Raw genomic sequence first — 19,507 nt, 5'->3', positions numbered from 1 at the left:
ACCACACCCCCCCACAACACCCACAACCACACACCCACACTCACAAACCCCACCACACCCACCTCATATTACCCCAAATCCCAACCACAGCCCGCCTCATGTAACTCTCCTCCCAACCTTTTTACCCCGCCTGCCCGAGTGACAGCAGGAACAGAGGCTTCTACAGGCTTGAAATATTATCACCGCACGCCTGAATTACAAAATAATTGCGATAGCGATAACCAATATTACATCCAAATGATGACTGTGGTCTGATATGATGGTCGATCTAATACGCCTGTAATTCCTCGCAAATTAAAGGCAATGATTGATGAATCCACATCTGCAAGCCATTCCTCGCTGGACTATCGCTAGCGTCGCCGCACCGTGTACCTATGCACCCCCGTGTTCACTACCATATGCCTTCAAAGATTCAGTGTTTGCTGCCATGAAGGGAAGATGAGACGCGTGCACGCCGGCTTCTCACTCGTATTGATCGGTTACCTCTTATTCACCAGCTGACCTTGGCTTTAAGCAGTTTGAAAAGTTTTGAGCACCTGGAACTGCACCACACCACAGCTACCCCACGCCCCCCGAGTACTCGTCCAGCTCCCTCCCACTGTGGATCTAACCCTTTATAAACAAAATGCCGTTGAAGCCTCGAACAATCACCCAACCAGGCTTATTGGCCAATGTACACATTAAGAAGGGCGCTTACTATATTCAGAGGCTTCCCAGCGAGTCAGATCCTACCCCCTTACGCAATTTGAGTCAAATACATGCTAGTCTTTTGTCACCCAACGAACCCCCCCCCCCCCCCCCCCCGCATTGTGCTTAACTTAGTGTATGCGATGTTCGAGAATACAGCATCTTTTTGTCCCATTTTTGTTTGGCCTCCATATGGCTTGCACCTTGACATTTTTCCTTACAGGGGTCTCTACTGCTTGATACTACTTGATTGAATAATATGGGAATTGTTTTAACAGAAGAGATCCTGGGAAATTAAGGTTCTGACTTGCCTGCTTGCTGATAGCTTGCATTCACGAGAATGAAGGGAAGCAAATTGATTTGTGGGACACTTTTTAAACTTAATATGTGGCCCTGGGGTATTTTTTTGTGTAAATGTTCTCGTCCAAAGACCATCAATGTTTGACTGAAGTCTGGGTCTATGTGACTGCAGTTCCACCTGTCTTAATAGCGTCTACTCGTACAGTTGACGTGTCAGTGCATGCACATGCCAAGAGTGGAAAAACATGATAAGGAAAGAACATCATATCACATAAAATCCAAGGAACTCACAGAATTCTACACATACACCTTAAATGATACTTATGGACGACAATCCAGACAAGCTTTTTCCTACTCCCAGTGATCAGCCCTTGGACAGCGATATTGAATACAGACTGTACCACCAGGAGGACCTGCCTTGCTTGACTGCCTGCTCTGCTTTGATCCATGTACGCCCTCTATCATGCACACTTGAACTTACATGGCACTAATTCGGAAAACGGTTGTCGTTCATCTAGAGGATGTTCTCCAGCAGCCTGCGCGGAAATGCTGCCTGGAAATAAACCAACAGCCTGGATACATTAGTGGGATCGCACCATCCTTGCCTTGCCAACCGACACTCGCTTTCCCAACCTAAGAGAGTGGCAAATCATTTTGTATAATCTTCCTAGGTGGACCAGGCATGGTTGTTACACCCGCGATCTTGTTGGTGTGGCCACAATAAACCGACATACCATCGTACCATTGGCATTGCTGACAACTGCCTTGTGTCCATACTGAGTTAATAAATAAATCCACGTTATGGATGTAATGTCCTTCCCTCATCTTGGTTTACTGCTGTACCCTCGTGTGGCCACACATCATGTATCTGATCTCTATATGAACTCTTTATTCTAGTAGACATGTGAATACTAAAACCAAGATTTACCTTATGATAACAGCTCTTGATAACGAGTACACGATTCAATTCAAACCAACAAATTGGCTAAATTATGAACACAACTGTCCTGTATGAGCGGTGTTTGTTGAGAGTGTTATTAAACCACCATGTCCTTGATTAACTGCTGCCGTGGTTGATGTTATTTCTTTTTATTTTATTGTAAAAATGTTATTAATTATCGAATTACTTGTAAGGATTCATTCAGTTCAATGTTTGCCATTTAAAACTGCGTTGGTCATCGTAGCGTTTTGCAGTATCACAGGAATAAGGTGTAGAAGTATCTTATTTCACCGCGTCCATATATGTCGATGTACAGTATCGTGCTGCTTTAAAGTGCATGGTATGTTACATGCTGACTTACCCTCTACCCGCCTGGAGTGACTCTCGCTCCGCCGCTCTCTCTCAACGTCAATTGGGTTCTTTTTCAAAGGCTAAAGATATGAGATATGAGTTTTTTAAATGTTGACTCCAGTACCATACTCGAGCAAATAATACAGTACTGATACACTATTGGCAAAATACGGTGCATAGCATATTCGTGACAGGGGAAACACTTTATTTTTGCTCTTCTATTTCCTCAGCTGCCTCCTGTGTCGCACTCGGTGTTTGTGCTTCCTGATTTCCACCAATTGTAAATATATGCATGTTCCGCTCCGGCTCGCAAGAGTGGCAGTGCAATCCTCGCCCTTCTCTTTTGCAGAGCTGCAGGCTGGACTGAGTGCTCCTGACAAACTGTCCTGTGTCTGTAATGAATTGGATTGCTAGTTCTGCACTTTCGGCAGCAAACCAACGCAGCCAGTTTTTATGTAGGTCTTGCCGCTTGCGTTGCATTTACATGACTGTCTGTGCTCTTTTGAAGCACAAATTGCGCTCTTTAGAAATCGTTTAAAAAAGATCGCCCATTCAAAGTGGCTTATTTTCAGTCCTCCTTGTGTTGGAACTCTCGTATGATAGAGCACTGGATACAAGGATGCTGGTGCTAGAAGTTGTACTAGATTCATAGTGTTAATACGAGGAATATTTGAAATCGGTGGCTTTAGTTATCACATTACAAGTTCCAACGGTAGTAGATTCATCCTGCCCAAAGGGGAGAAGACGACTCTTGGTGACGTTTCCTCCATGTTTTGATTTCTGTATGCTGCGTGCAATGTTAAGTTATTCACCAAGTAAGATCTCACTTTTGAAGAGAATGAGCTCCCTAATTCCTATACCATCATAATGCCCTTCATTAAACGTCATGAACAGTCTGAGTTGATCTACTGGAATTCGTATTTTCAAATACCATCATGCTATTTACTTAGCAAGCTCAGATAGCATAAACAAATATCAAAAACATGTCTATGAAGTGTTTTGCTCAAAATACCAAACAGATCACCCATTCTAGCCATGCCTCATATCCCTCTATTTCACTTCCTGTTTCAAAAGTGCTGATTTGGGGTATAAAGCTTTAAAAAAAAAAAAAAGAGGAGGGGGCTGAGCTCATGTGGGAGATTCTACCGGCAGATACTGCGGTGATGAAACGCCATATCATGGATTATCAAGGATTATTTCTGAAACAGTATGGAGCTCAAAGGCTTTCTCTCTTGCCGGTTATACCACAAGGTGAGTTCCTTTTTATTTCCTGCTTCTTCACACACATGCTCTCTCCAGTACAGGTTAGCTCTGAGTGTTAGCAATGCTAGTGTGAACATGCACCGACCATATTACGTCCAAAACGGTCGGGCGTTGTTTCTGATAGCAACGTTTCTGATATTACGTCATATCGGATGCAAATCTGGATCAGCTCCGTTGCAGCCCCGTTTTTAGAGATTTGGGTACGGAGGAAAAGAGAGAGGGTTTTATTTTCTGACGCTGCGTGAGTTCCCCGACACACCGGGGACACATATTTATTTATAATAGACATCAAAAAGTGCATTTTGCATGATAGGTCCCCTTTAAATATCAGACATCTTGCTGTGTCTACTACACCGAGATAGAAAGAGAAGGGACACACGTCTGGGTAGCTTAGGTAGAGCTAGAGTCTTTGCTGCAGCAGCTCGGGTTTGAATCTGGATTGAAGCCCTCTCTCTCCTACTCTCTGCCCAAGGCTGTTTTACTAATTAAAGGCAAAAAGAAGAAGTTACATTATTGATGAGAGATACGATAAATGCATTATACATACATCAAATAGCCTAAATGATAATAATATAGAGCTGGTATGCATGAAAATAAATACAAATGTAAAATATTTCAAAGAGGCTTATAAACCCATTCCAACCCAAAGCTTACAAAACAGAGGCGCACATGCACAGTGCTCGGCAATGGCTACTGGGCTGGGGGCTCAGGATAAGGAGGGAGTTTATGGGGGCAGGGACACACACACACACACACACACACACACACACACACACACACACACACACACACACACACACACACACACACACACACACACACACACACACACACACACACACACACACACACACACACAGATATCAGCCAGTGCTGGGGACTTCAGGCATACTGTAGGGGGAGCAGGTGTTTGTGCTGGGCAGCCTGTGGGTCAGACGGGCGGATGGATTGAAAGATGGAGGTGTGTGAGCAACAGAAACATTGAAAAGGGAGGGGGCTGCCACCTTATCAGGCCTGGGCCAGACCACCAAACCCCTCTCCTGCACCCAGCAGTCAGACTGAGCCGGGCAGACTGCAGGCCAACAGCTCTGCGTGGGGCTTGACTGTTGAGGGGAAGCTTTGTGCAGAGTGTGTGTGTCAGAGTGAGCATGTTTACGCCAGCTGCACAGTGGGAGTAAGCAGGCAGGTAGCATCCAGCACACACACGGAAACAGGTTAGGAGCCATCAGCCACACTGATGGACCACCACCGACCTGGTGAAAGTGTGTGTATGAGGGACATTTAAAAGGTTCTGTGCCAGTAACACTTTCTGTTTCTCGTTGAATTTTAAACTGAGTATTTTGGGACTCAGGAGAAGGGGTTGCAGTCCTACCTCCTTAAAGCAGGACTGTATCTCATGGGTCTTGAACGTGTCATGATTACTTCATTGTCAGAGTTTAGTCATAAATCTAAAGGTTCAAGCATTTGTTTGCAGCCACAATTAAAACCAGATTAATTGCAACATTTTCAGTTAAAGAAGCCTTTTATCAGCTGCTCTAAAACATTCCTTTTTCAGGATGAAAGCAACTGACTAAAAACAAAGTAAGAGTTGCGCTCACTCTGTCAGCTCAGCCCGGTCATTCTCTCTCTCTTTGTGATTGTGTCCTGCCAGGAGTTGGTGGTGAAGACCATAATAGTGGCTGAGCCCCACGTGCTGCACGCCTATCGCATGTGTCGCCCCGGACAACCACCAGGGAGCGACAGTGTCTGCTTTGAGGTGCTGGGCTTCGACATCATCCTGGACCGCAAACTCAAACCCTGGCTACTGGAGGTAAAACTCAGTCTGTGTGTGTGTGTGTGTGTGTGTGTGTGTGTGTGTGTGTGTGTGTGTGTGTGTGTCCGTTATTCAATTATAATTGTTTTATACTTTATATATGTAAAGTATAAATACAAAAACATTTTTTTTATATATATAAAAAACTATTTTGATTACATTTATTGTAAAAAAAAAAAGAAGTATATTTAATACTTGAATACATTATAATTAAAATGTTATTTATTCATTTGTTTTTCTTTTTTAAATGTAAAAGTCATATTTATAAATGTCCCACTTTTACGTACCGTTAGTATATTATTCCAATCATATCCTTTAAAATGTAAAAAATAAAAGATAGTGATAGTACTGTAGGATATTTAGATTTACATTTATGATATTGTGTGTGTGAGTGTGTGTGTCTGTGTGTGTGTGTCAGCCAGAAAGAGGCTGGCTGCAGTCTGTGCAGTCTCACCTGTCTATACAGCGACTAAAGTGACAGCGGCTCCTAAACTGAAGTAATGATGCATCAGCAGGAGAGAGAGAGATGTTGCTCCACACTGACAGAAAGCATAAACACACACTGATTTTGCTTACACACACCCTTCCCCGGTGCAGAGAAACACACAGAAACACCAACAATGTCTCAAGTATGCATTTATGCACATTGGAACATAAGCAGAGACACATTCCCGTGTAAAATAAAAGGAGTGTAAACGACAACGAACATGCACACACAATGAGGTGGATATGTGCATGCATACACAGCTGCATAAAAGTCACAACAAAACGTCTCTCTTGTTTGCAGAATCACAGTGGGAAAATATAGGTCAGAACAGCAGGTTGAGTAGATACACACCGCGCCTCATTCTCTCAGTGTCAGTCTCTCAAGTGTCAGTCATTCAGGAGATGGATTCAGAGTCCACTCCAGGATTTCTGTCTCACTGTTCTGATACCAGCCAGTCACTTAAAGCGTGACCTAAATCCTTAACCCAAAGTGGCTGCGCGCGTTTTTCCCCCTCTTCCCCACAAATTGACTGAAGGATGGGAAATGCCTCTGGGATAATTGTTTGTTTTCCCCCATTGTGACAGCTCAAAATAAATCTTGCGATTTTCAGAAAGCCCCTGATTTGGATAAAAGTGGCATTTTGATAGTTTGTTGGTGTTTTTAGAAGATAGTCGAATTAGGGTGTTATAATTACCTGACGCTTTACGTGTGGTTGCGCCGTCGTACTTCATGACAAAAGGATGTACAAAAGGGAGCAAGAAGGTGGTGTTCCTTCTGATTGCTGGTGCACAATGAGAGTAAGTGTGTGTGTGTATGTGTGTGTGTGGGTGTGTGTGTTTATGTATGTATGAGACATGGATGAAACAGCCGTGAATGCAGTTGTTCCACTCCAGCAGTAATGATCCCCCCTGTGCTCCTAGCAGCTCTCTATAACTCTCATCAATTAACATCCCACGCACACACACACACACACACACACACACACACACACACACACACACACACACACACACACACACACACACACACACACACACACACACGTACACACAGCCCTGCTTCTCTTTCACGCAACATTTACAGCAACAATAATTTATTTCCAAAATTCAACTGATTAGTCGGGGGATAGTTGCAAGCATGAAGACCACTTCTCAAATCCTCACTGCGTACGCTGTCAAGCCTGAAAATAACTTTATTACCACTTTTTAGCCTGTCAACGTTCTTTTCTATTCTGCAGGGATGCAGCCGAGCCCATAGGCTGGTTTCCACAAACGGTACCCTATAGCAAGCCCTCAGGTCCAAATTAAAATTTGAAGCAGATCGCTTTGCAGAATTTTGTGGTAAATTAAATCTATTTCACTGCGTTTCACCATTTTCTTTTTTGTTATGTATTTCTGCCACCCCTTTGAGTTACAAAACAGTAAAACTTGTGGCTGGAATTGCAACACAATCTAGGCCTTACAGGTTTGTTTTGAATTTGTGGACTCCAGCTCTCAGGTTTCTTATTGGTGTCACTGTGAATTACGTGTGCCACGCCTCGTTGGGGCTTTACCCAGACTGCTGTTCCGACAATGTCTTCCTCTCTTACTCTTTAAAACGTCAAAGTTGGTTGCTGGACATGCAGACTCGCAGCCAGGAAATGAGAGTTCAACCTGTGTAAACTCAAAACCAGTCGGGTACCTGAAAGCTAGATGGTATCATATATAAGAAACTGTCAGATGACATTAATCCTGCCCTTTGTATTTGTATTTTTGTTTGTCATTTCCTGATTGTATGTAGTAGGCTGGTGAGGGAAAAGGAACACGATTGCCTCTCACATCCTCCAATGTTTTTTTCAGACAAGGTATTCAAAATAGTGCAAGTCCCATGATTAGAGGACAACTCGCCTCTATCTAACATCTCAGGAAAGCTTCTGTGCAAGATACAATTCACCAGCTGTTTGTAAAAGAACATGCACAAAGACATCATTGCAAATATACTGATAACGAACAGTGAGACTCGGGAGGCAAAAGCCACAGAGCAGCGCCCACCTGCTAAATAGCTTGTCACAGGGGTGAAAACAGAGAAGGCTGGAGTGAGGATTCTCAAACCAAGGCTAGGCATCAAATGGGCGCATTGTGCTGAGAGCAGGTATAGCAGGGGAGATAAAAAGAAGGTAAAAAGAGAGACAGGCTTTTGTGTGATCCTTATCTTAATTCAGCAGGGTTTTCAACACAAGTTTTTACCTCCTATTGACATTCAAAACATCAGCGCTACACACACACTTGCTCAAATGGTGTAACCCGAGACATTCACTTTCATTAAACCAGCCCAGACAGCATCTGTGTCTCGTATAGGCAAGGTTGCCAAGGCTTTTGCTTTGAGGGCTCTATTGAGTGTTTGCTTTGTCTTTTGAAAGCAAAATAATAAAGAAAAGCAAAACAAGAAATACAATTGACAACATAATTGATGCAAAAATCAGTATACATTTAATATAGCCTAGGAACACTATTATGATACAGGCTTTGCTCATGAATTCTGCCAAACGTGGTGGTGCTTTCAAATTGGGGTGTTGGGTCAAACCGAACAGCAGCCGTCTCCAAATCCAGTATCAGCCATAAGGACTGCATTAACTCAATGACAGAATATAGCAATCGGCCAGCATTATCACCCCGGCACCCCCTCTGTCAAGTTCATCCAGGGCCCATTTGCTGTAAGCCGGCATGACGAATAACGTCAAATGGAGTGAAGAAAATGGGAAAAATATACTAAAGGTTTGGTGGGTGATGGTCTGGGACAAGAGGAATACATACACACAAACACAAAAAACGATTCATTTAAATGATCCGTCCTTTGTTACTGATACTGAACCGACATAGAGGAAAATGCATTGTTCTCATGGGGTACTGATTGGTGTCCATGGACAACAACACAAAGACAGGTTGATTGAAGCCCAGCCTCATTACAGACTCATTTCATTAAAAAAAACCCACAGAAAGCAAATACGCTTAAGCTGGTAAACTCTAAAAAGGAAGAAACAACAGTTTGTAGGAAGCACAAATAATTAGAAAGCCATCTCTCTAGTGTCAGGCAGCATGAAGGCTGGTCGGTCTGCTTGTTAGGGCCACAGTCCCCTTGTGTGTGTGTGTGAATCGGAATTAGATTTATGCTGTGTCAGTGTGTGTGGTGTTTGAATAGGTGCATACTGTAGGTACTGTATGAGTGTTTGCCTGCAGTATAAACATACATGTAGTATGAAAGCCACCACATGCAACTGTGGGTGCTTCTGTGTCTCGCGTGAATGTGTCTACACTCAGTGTGTGGGGGTGTGTATCTAGACGTGTGGTCTTTGTCCCTCTGGGAATAGCCCTCTGTGGTGTGTGTGTGTGTGTGTGTGTGTGTGTGTGTGTGTGTGTGTGTGTGTGTGTGTGTGTGTGTGTGTGTGTGTGTGTGTGTGTGTGTGTGTGTGTGTGTGTGTGTGTGTATGCTTGGTCATCCTGATCTACCTACCTTACCCCCAGCCCGTCTTTTTATTGCGTTCGAGTAATGGAGGTATCATGCTTAAAACACTGAAACAGACCAATTCACTAATGAAATAAAGCAAGGAGGAAACACGTTATTTTCCAACTTTCATGGTGTTTTACTTAATGTAACGTTTCGGTATTGAGACACTATAGGACACGGGAGCTTAGGCAGCTCGATTATTGATAGCTGCAACGTAACTACCATCTCCTCATCCATCTCCTTCCCTTTCTCTCCCTCCTGCTCCCCCTTTAGGACGGCATGTGCAGAGTGATTGGCAGCTAATGAGGCGGGCATGGTTAGGTCAACCGTGGCACTGGTTTGTTTGTGTCCAACTGTGTTTGTGTGTGTGTGAGTGAATGGGCTTCACGACAACAGACCAACAGATTGCAGCTGGACTGCTCCCCTAAGGGCGGTGATTCCTCACCCCACCTCTCCCTCCCTTCTCCCTTCCTGCAACTTTCCTCTTTCTGGGCCCTGTCCCCGATTGTTTCAAGATGAGTTTGGTTTGCTTGTCCATCCCTCAGAGCCAACATAATCCAGACTTCCTTTTCTTTTGAGTGCAAGTGTATGTGTGTGTGTGTGTGTGTTTATGTTGGGGGTGTGTTTGTGGAGAGTAATCTGCGCTGGCAAGTGTAAACAGATGCCACGATACACATAGAAACAAACACATGGATATTTATTTTTTCTCTCTCTTACATCCCTCACACACGTTAACAGAGACTGTAAATTAATTACAATGACTGAAAACACTGTGGACTTGCTGTGTGGAATAAATTGCACCTCACACTTATGAAAGCTTTCGATTGAAATTCTATTTCATCTCTGCAGTAGGAGATGAAAATGTTATGTTATGACAGCCTTCCCATAAAAGTTTGAAGAGTAGCCATTCAAAACGTAGCTGTTTTCCTATTAGATTTAGAAGATTTAGGGGTCAGCCTGCCTTTCAGATATTTGCTCAGGAAATTTGAGGAGTGTTTTCTAACCCCTACAACAGCAGAGTCAAACATCTTTGTGTATCCTGGGTGATTGAGGAGGAATTTACTCGTTACCTGTGCTCTCAAAAGGAATTTTCTAGGGTGAAAAAGATTGAGTATACATACAGTTTGATACGCAATTATCTTTCAGTCAATCTTGCACGCTTCATTGTCCTTTTGCTTTTGATTCATCTTTGGTACTTTGTTGGATTCATTCTTATTTGAATGTCCATGGATCTCGGCCTCAGCTCTGAGTCTTTCGCCCTGTGAACCCCTAGGTGGCAGTAGTTACCTACGAGCCACTCTTTGGATTATACCAGGTTTATTAAAGAATAATTAGAATGATGTATGGGACTGTCTGTCTCCATCCACATCCATTTTCCCCCAACATGACTATTTCATGGAATAAGTATCAAATTAGGAGCGCACAGGCCTCGTATGTGGGGCAGTTGAAAACACCCCCCAACATTTAGTCATTTATCATCAGCCATGTTTGGCAGCACCAGTGATTGTGTGTGTGTCACTGTGTTTGAGTGTGTGTGTGTGTGTGTGTGTGTGATTTAAGATATATGTCGGTTGTTTATGAGTGACATATGGAACTGTAGTGTGTGTGGTGGTTCATTGTGTGAGTGACATTAAAGGGAGATATATATACTCTTGCATATTTATGCCTGTCTGTCTCAGACCGAAGGTGTGTTTTGTTGATATATTCTAACGTTCGTGGGTGCTAAGTTTGAGTCCAGCTGCATATCTCTGTTCACTTTTACACATCTTGTCCACCTTCGGAGCGTCTTTTACTTTTTGTGGCTGTGTCAAATTGTATCTCTGTGTGTCTTAAAAAAAAAAAATAGCAACAACAAAAGCAACCCTTCCCGCTCCCTGCCAGCCAGACAGTCAGCAGGTCAGGCTGACTGGTGGCTGAGCTAAGCGTTGGCCCGCTCACTCCCAGGACCTTTACCAGCGGCTCAGCATGCTCAGCTAGAGTTTCCCTGTGTCTGACTGGATCTCTAAAAAGGCCAAAAAAAATAGAACAAAACAGTGATTGATAAGACGGCTGAAACAAGAGAGCGACTTAACATGGCGGCCAGCTGTCTGTCTTTCTGTCGCTCTGCTTCTCATGCTCTCCCTCTCTGCCTCGCTTTCTCATTCCACCATTGTGCGGCAACAAACACTCCATTCTGACAGCGGTTGAACTGTGCCGATACCCTCGAGTGTGCGGGGCAGAATGGGAGGCTTGTCAAAGCAGTGGTTGTTTACACTCTGCCAGGAATAATAAGAGGGGGTCGTTTTTCTGAACCGATTAATCACGAGCAGCCACTGCACTTGTTTTACGAGTATTCCAGACACAGAATGGATGTCGATCGGGGGAAGCAATTTGTTGTGGAAAGAAAGCAGCTGATTGTTGTTTATCCATTTCTGTTGCTATGTTATTAGGGTCGGTGTGACACAGCAGAGGCCACAGGCGCAAACTGTTGGATGCCCACTACATTTGGAGTAAAACGTGTGATCATTGCAAATAACTTTTTACTGGGTTTATTCATAATTAAAGTGTTAACAATGAATTGTTACATGTATTGGGATCTGAGTTATTCCCATACCATAGTATGAACTAAAATAAATGATCTCTTGGTGTAAAGAATGGCCTTTGGCTAGGTTAATAAAAGTGGTATTGTTAGCGTTTGGTTTTGCCGGTTATTAACGCTCCTTGAGCAATACACCCCCACTACGAGGGACAAACATACGAGGCTGACCCTGCATCCAACACAGGGGGTGAAGAGCGTTCCCTAGCAGGGTGTACAGCCCGTTCTCATTCCCAGGTTGTTAAATCCTGCCACTTTGTCCTGCCTCCTGGCATCTAATACAGAAGCACGGTACCCTTTATTGTTTTTGCTTTAGAACATAACGGTTGTAAAACAATCAGGAATTCACTTTTAATTTCTCTGATTAACTGCTTTATTCTCGCCAACACTCTTGTTTGTTGAGTCGGGAAGGACGGGCCAACATTAAATGCTTTTTGTTTTACAAATATGAACTACGATGGCTATAATCAACTCAAAAAAGCATGCAGAATAAGCTGTTTGCACCTTCACATATGTTTTTTCCTTAAGAACCTGCAATAAAGATCAGTAGACAGCGTTGCATTTCACAGACAGTTTTGCAATAAATGGACCAGAAGCTTGATTTAGCTTTATAAGGGGTCTTCTTATGGGTCTCAGACACACACCTCCAGGTGCAGAAAATAAAAAGTGACATGTTCTTTATAGGGTATGTGTATGATTTACAGCTCACCCTCTGAACTGTGTATGTTTAACTGGGTGATCAGATGAGTATAAACCTGTCTTGGGAGAAGTTACTGACTGATATGTTCCTCTCATTCATGCTGATTCTAATGGTGAATCAAGTGATTTTTGGAAGACATTGATGTGATTCTGATGCTGAATCGAATCAAAACATAGCTAAAAAGGAGTTTCTAATCTTTTCATCTGACATTTTTATTGAATGCGGCTTGAAGCAACCGAGGGCTCCTTTAAGACCCTGCCAGAGTCACTTAAGGAAATCAGAGGGGGGGTTTGGGGAGCCTGCAGGGGTTCATTAGGACCAGACTGGTCCAGCTTCCTCTGCCAGAGAGGAAAAGGAGAACACAGCAACATGGGGAAAGAAATGAATAAGAAAGGTAACGACCAGAGAGTGAGGGCTGGCTAGCAGAGGAGGGGTGGGGGTGAGTGACCAGACAGAAAATAGGTTGAGAGACTGGAAGAAACAGTGGGAAAAGAAACTAACCAGAGGGAGAGGGTGACAGGCAGAGAGTAGGAGAGAGAGGAAAGATTGAAGGAGAGCAAAGAGAGACAGCGAGTCCTGCGATGCCAGTCTTCTCTGTGACAGCTTGACACCACAAATCAAACTAAGAAATGAAAACAAGTAACGAGACAACCGTCGCCAGGATCACTGCCAGTCTGGCTTTTACCTATAGGCTACAGCGCTCTAAAGCCATACTCTTTTCATCGTGGCTGTCATATCGAAGGAGTGCTCTAAATGAAAACAGACCCCCTCACTCTTTTTCTTTTGTGGTGTTTTTTCCTTTTCCTTAGGTAAGGTACTGTAGGTTGAAGTGGAGCTCTGTACTTTTCCGCACACAAAGGAATGTATTGTAGACTTCTTTCTATTGAGTGAAAGAGTTGGATAGGGTATTTTCTTCCTCTTTGCACTGGTAGACATTCATCATCCACCCACCCTCCTTCTGATAAATGGTTGCCGTATAGAAAAACGCACATGTGGGTGAACACGCACATTTACAAAGGCAGGGCCATTCAGACCCATGTCATGCTGATGCAGACTCCATAACTTACTTGTGGCATTTTTGGATCTATTCACTAGTTGAAGAGTGGAGCAACCACTTCAGAGAAAGTTATACAGTATCTTAAGGTTAATATAGACAGCTACAGTGCGGTATATGTTTGAATATGTTTGATTACTTTTATTCACCTATGCTTATCTACATGCAATTCAACATAAAAGCATCCTTGCACAATAATATTCATATTGTGGGAGTTTAGGTTTCTGACTGAAGGATAATTTAGCCCTTGATGTAGAGAGCAGCAGTTCCTTGGAGCCTGGTTGTGATGTAAATATTATCTTAGAGCACGGTTCCCAAATCTGCCTCACAGCAATAAGCACCTTTGGGTTGGAATTAGTAATGGCGAGTTCAGAGGAGAGGAAGAGAAAGAGGGATGGAGATTCTGAGAGCCAAGCCCCCCCGACCTTTGAGATGCTTTGCACATCTCTGTAAAGGAGCTTTTGTTGCTTATTTTCAGCCCAAATATCTTCATGGTTGCAAATAGCTTGATTTTTAACACCAAGCCCATTAGCCTCTTTCACTATTCTTCACCTAAGCTCCTGATTGGTGGATAGAAAACATCTATAATATGCTCTAAAGGCTCAGATTGTCTCAGTATTTCTCTGTTATTGAAATCAAGATTTGTGATTGGATGCCGTGCTGCTTCGATGAGTATATCTGTATCCAAATGCCCTTTTCTAAAGAAAGCTAGGAAGAAAAGAATGTCTCCGACCCAAATCTTACTGACTATCCAGCTGTAGCTGGAGCACTATTAGCAGTGATTTTTATTTGATTGAAAATGATTGATTTTCATCAACGGATGCAGACATTTTAGGTCAAAATACAGCAGTAGTGAACTCTATACTGCAGAGTGACACACAGCATGTCTTTGTCAGTTAACAAATCCTAATTTCCACTTGATAATAACCTCTATACAGTATATCAACTATACATATCAAATAATTATAACACATATATTCTAAATCTAATTTTTAAATACCTACATTTATGAAAATATTGCAAATCTAAAAGGTGCCAACAATACTGGTGTTCCCACATCAAAAAATCTTTAAGAGGAAACCTGACTTATCTCAAAAATCAAGGCTCACTAACCACAGCCTTCCAGTGCATCTGTTGCATTGTGATCTGGACAGCTCTTAGGAAGACACCATTCACGGTTGCCAGTCCGTTCACCCTCCTTCCGCGCCGCTCTCCATTTGCTGGTCCTTTTGTAGTCTCGCACAATCTCTTTTTTACCTTGGGAACATAACAAAGAGCAAAAAGGAAAGAATTGATTCGTTGTGTCAGGTATAATAACTGATATCTGAATACCTTGCACCGGTGCTGGAAATTGTTCTGTTAAGAAAGGTAAAGCTGCTCTTGAATTGTTCCCTTGGCGATACTGGCTTTTGTACCTAAAATTAAAGGTGGCTTATTCTGTTGTCGCTCAGTTGACTTTCTGAGCGCTCTTGATTTGTATATGATGGGATTGAGTTGAGCGCTGGTAATTCACTAATGCTCACAAAGAGATTATGTATGGCAGTTGTTAGGATAGGTGTCGCAGTGCCCGGCATACTCAAGTTAAAGTCATGGACTGCTTGCTAAGGCTAGCAGGGTCAGAAATCTAGTGACAGTTTACCCTACACAATCTGTTCATATGCGAGCACTCATACACACAAGAGCTCTTCTTCAGGCTCGACAACACACATCAACGTCAGACAAGATTTATTCCCAGCCAAAGGCTAAGAGTTTCAAAGTGTCCTTCAAAGAGAAAAAAACTTCCTTTCCATCTCTCTACTCTTTCCTCTCCTTCTTGTGGGAACAGTGCTCTTTTTTCCAAAGATACCCTAAACCCACTCCTGTAATTGCATAGTATTTCTGTCTGCTGAATTGAGAAGAAAGAACAAAAATTAGATGAAGTAAAAAAAAAAGAAAATCTGGATATTCTCTGAATGTTTCTGTTCTCTCCTCTTTGGCAGATCAATCGAGCTCCGAGCTTTGGGACCGATCAGAAGATTGATCACGATGTGAAGAAAGGGGTACTGCTCGATGCTCTGAAACTCCTCAACATTCGGTAATATTCTCCACCACTGTCACACACACGCATGCACATGATTGCAGATAGACACACATGAATTGTGTGGCCCGTTAAGTTTAATGTGCAGAAAGAAGCAAAGCTCACATCAAATGTTATTCTACTGGGCTGTAAAGGTTAAAACTATTTGATTGATTCGTCCAGTTTTCTTTATTTACCAACGCTGAAAACTTTTGAATTACGTTTAATGCGCAGAACAACTCAACTTTCTTCCTGCTTTGTTTTTAGACTGATGGCAAAGCAGTGACATTATTGAGCTATGGACAAAAACAATGCCAAGATACAAAACTAAGCTTCTACTGTGCACCCTTCAATCAGACGTGTGTGTGTGTGTGGGTGTGTGTGTGTGTGTGTGTGTGTGTGTGTGTGTGTGTGCGTGATAGGAACAGGATAACAGTGAGTTATGTTATCTGTATTTCAAAGTTTACTTTATTTGTTAACATAAGCTTACTGTTTTGCTTTTTTCACTTTGTATTTATTTGCCTGTTTAGGTTATGCACATTGTCATATTTGGTGTGTCATGTATTTATTTATGTACGTTGTGTTTGTGTTCGCGTGTGTGTGTGTTTGCTGGCATGCTTTTCTGTCCCCTGGCTACAGCGAGCCTGTCCACTGATTGATCATCGTACACCAGACCTCTGGACCTCTCTGCTCTCTTTTTGTCTCTCTCTCTTTGTGCTTACTGCTCCAAATATAGTCTCAACTCCAGTCACACACATGCACAAATGCAGCACACAAATGTAGAGCACACAGAAACGCACACATCAATGGATCAATTACACGCAGCAGAGATCTAGTTTGGCCAAGTGTGGAGCGTGGTGCAGCCATCCAACACACAAACCCACTCCGTCCTCCTGCTCAGCCTCAGTCGACACAAACAAATCTCTTATCAAAATGATTTGTTTCATGGCTGATGTTTGCTGTGTTCCCACAGATTAAAAGCCTAGATTTGATTATTTCCTGACAAATAAATCGTAGGAGGCCTTGAAAGTTGGCGGGGAGCTTTTTCCACTGGACAAACTGCTTATGTTCATGCTGGAGTGAATGAGGGTTTTGTTCTACCTCGCTCACTTTTCCTTATATAGTAATGGCTTTGCTCCCCAAAGGGAGGGGTTGGTGGTGTGTAGAGGTAGGGTCGGCTCACAACCCCAACTGTATCAACGTGGGATCAATTCAGACCCGGCCGGGCATGGACATTGACAAACCTCAGCCCCCCAACAGCACTCAATATCCAATTTAAAGGGCCAGCGATTGACTAAAATGAATTGCCCTTTCTCCAGACCGCAATGGCCCACTTGTTCAGAATGAGCTGTCTGGTCCTGTTCATCTTGTGGTTGTCACTTTGTTTGTGTCTGGGCTCTATCTTTATCTCTGTATTGTTAAATGTTTTGTGAGGGATGTTCTTTCTTTCTTTTTGACCACACAGTTCCTCAGTTAGGGATGAGACCTGAATGCTTTCCAACTTTGTCATTGTTTACAGCATTCATGAAAACCTTGTTCTGCAGATAACATCTGTTTTCAACTGAGAGCTATGTAGCGATAAAATAAGTCTTGTGTTTCCCGAAATAACAATTACTGTGTGCGGTTATGAAACAGAAATGAGAAAGAGCATCGAAACGGTTTAAGTCAATGGGATTTCAAGTCTGGTGCATTTATTTCTCAGCAACAGCAGCTAAAACTGTCAAGACAAATAATCGAAGATGCAAATTGTTTTTGGAAAACACAGTTGTCAGAGCTATTATTGGAAAAAATTGTATTCCCAGATAATGTGCTCTTTTTTTCGTACTCAAATCTGCACTCTTGTGAATCTTAACTTGATATATGTTGTTCCAGAGCCAGTGATAAGAAACGTAATCTGGCCCAGCAGAAAGCAGAGGCTCAGCGCCGGCTCTATGGACACGGCTCTGTGAAGAAACTCTCAGCTGCTTCCTCAGACTGGGAGAAACAACGGCACACACTGGAGCGCAGGAGAGAGGAGCTGGTGAGGCACAGACACATTATTTATATCATATTATTATAACTACAGCATCTGGTTCTCTGGTGAGCCTCAGAGAGCCTTCTAATGAGCTTTCGAGTTGCTGTTTAATCGTTAGATAAAAGTAAGAAATGTACAACGCTAGTTATTTTCATATCTAAATGTGCTTAAGAAGTCACATAAATAAAGGCGTTGACTTTGGATATCACAACGCAGATTGTAACATCATCATTTAGAGATGTTCTTTTCCCCCTTTAGCTAGATAATGCTTTACAGTGGGGAAAAAAAGTATTTAGTCAGCCACCAATTGTGCAAGTTCTCCCACTTAAAAAGACGAGAGAGGCCTCTAATTTTCATCCGACTGTAGGTACACTTCAACTATGAGAGTCAGAATGGGGGGGAAAGAATCCAGGAAATCCCATTGTAGGATTTTTAATGAATTAATTGGTAAATTCCTCGGTAAAATAAGTATTTGGTCACCTACAAACAAACAAGATTTCTGGCTCTCACAGACCTGTAACTTCTTCTTTAAGAACCTTCTTCTGTCCTCCACTTGTTAACTGTATTAATGGCACCTGTTTGAAGTTATCAGTATAAAAGACACCTGTCCACAACCTCAAACAGTCACACTCCAAACTCCACTATGGCCAAGACCAAAGAGCTGTCAAAGGACACCAGAAACAAAATTGTAGACATGCACCAGGCTGGGAAGACTGAATCTGCAATAGGTAAGCAGCTTGGTGTGAAGAAATCAACTGTGGGAGCAATTATTAGAAAATGGAAGACATACAAGACCACTGATAATCTCCCTCGATCTGGGGCTCCACGCAAGATCTCACCCTGTGGGGTCAAAATGATCACAAGAACGGTGAGCAAAAATCCCAGAACCACACGGAGGGACCTAGTCAATGACCTGCAGAGAGCTGGGACCAAAGTAACAAAGGCTACCATCAGTAACACACTACGCCGCCAGGGACTCAAATCCTGCAGTGCCAGACGTGTCCCCCTGCTTAAGCCAGTACATGTCCAGGCCCGTCTGAAGTTTGCTAGAGAGCATTTAGATGATCCAGAAGAGGATTGGGAGAATGTTTGTCATATGGTCAGATGAAACCAAAATAGAACTTTTTGGTAAAAACTCAACTAGACGTGTTTGGAGGAGAAAGAATGCTGAGTTGCATCCAAAGAACACCATACCTACTGTGAAACATGGGGGTGGAAACANCACAGCGCATATCAGTGTGTGTGTGTGTGTGTGTGTGTGTGTGTGTGTGTGTGTGTGTGTGTGTGTGTGTGTGTGTGTGTGTGTGTGTGTGTGTGTGTGTGTATACACACACACACACACACACACACACACACACACACACACACACACACACACACACACACACACACACACACACACACACACACACTGATATGCGCTGTGCCTTCCCTTGTCAGTCAAGCCCCATGCAGAACTGCTAGCCTGCACTTTTCTCAGTCCAGTATCTGCTGGGTGCAGAGATCGTTACGGTTATATAGCTGTGGCCTCTATAACTAGCACATTGGTAGACAGACACTGCTCTCAAAATGACACACACATAAAAAAGCATTGCTGGTCAAACCTGTGACACTCTGCCCTACACAGCACATCAATAGTACCTCAGTATGAAAGAGATGTCAGTGAGACTTGGGGGGAAAAAAACAAATGCACGATATTCTTAACCCCCACAGAAAAATCTTTTGGCAAACAAACTCTCTGACTCTCTGACCGAGACCGTTGGCGAAGAGTCAGGGCAGCCTGC

General features: G+C 43.0%; 1 protein-coding gene across 1 annotated transcript; it reads left to right on the top strand.

Moving 5' to 3' along the window:
- The first annotated feature begins 1,310 nt into the window (after window positions 1-1,310).
- Window positions 1,311-19,374, top strand: LOC104941357 (tubulin polyglutamylase TTLL7-like). Its single transcript, XM_010766446.1, has 5 exons — window positions 1,311-1,436; window positions 5,193-5,351; window positions 15,633-15,727; window positions 17,582-17,729; window positions 19,351-19,374. Exons 1-5 carry the CDS (start codon window positions 1,311-1,313, stop codon window positions 19,372-19,374), a joined length of 552 nt encoding a protein of 183 aa, XP_010764748.1.
- The last annotated feature ends 133 nt before the right edge of the window (window positions 19,375-19,507 follow it).

This window comes from Notothenia coriiceps, unplaced genomic scaffold (genome assembly GCF_000735185.1).
Source record: "Notothenia coriiceps isolate Sejong01 unplaced genomic scaffold, NC01 NC01_scaffold00003315, whole genome shotgun sequence".
In the NCBI taxonomy this organism is placed as follows: Eukaryota; Metazoa; Chordata; class Actinopteri; order Perciformes; family Nototheniidae; genus Notothenia; species Notothenia coriiceps.
The sequence above is the reverse complement of the archived record's forward strand: the minus strand, read 5'-3'. Positions and strand labels throughout refer to the sequence as shown.

Excerpts from the sequence above, each read along its gene's own strand:
- LOC104941357 (XM_010766446.1), top strand. The coding sequence starts at position 1,311 with ATGGACGACAATCCAGACAAGCTTTTTCCTACTCCCAGTGATCAGCCC. Across the intron at positions 1,437-5,192 it reads CCTGCTCTGCTTTGATCCAT|GAGTTGGTGGTGAAGACCAT; the intron begins GTACGCCCTCTA and ends GTGTCCTGCCAG. Across the intron at positions 15,728-17,581 it reads CTGAAACTCCTCAACATTCG|AGCCAGTGATAAGAAACGTA; the intron begins GTAATATTCTCC and ends ATGTTGTTCCAG.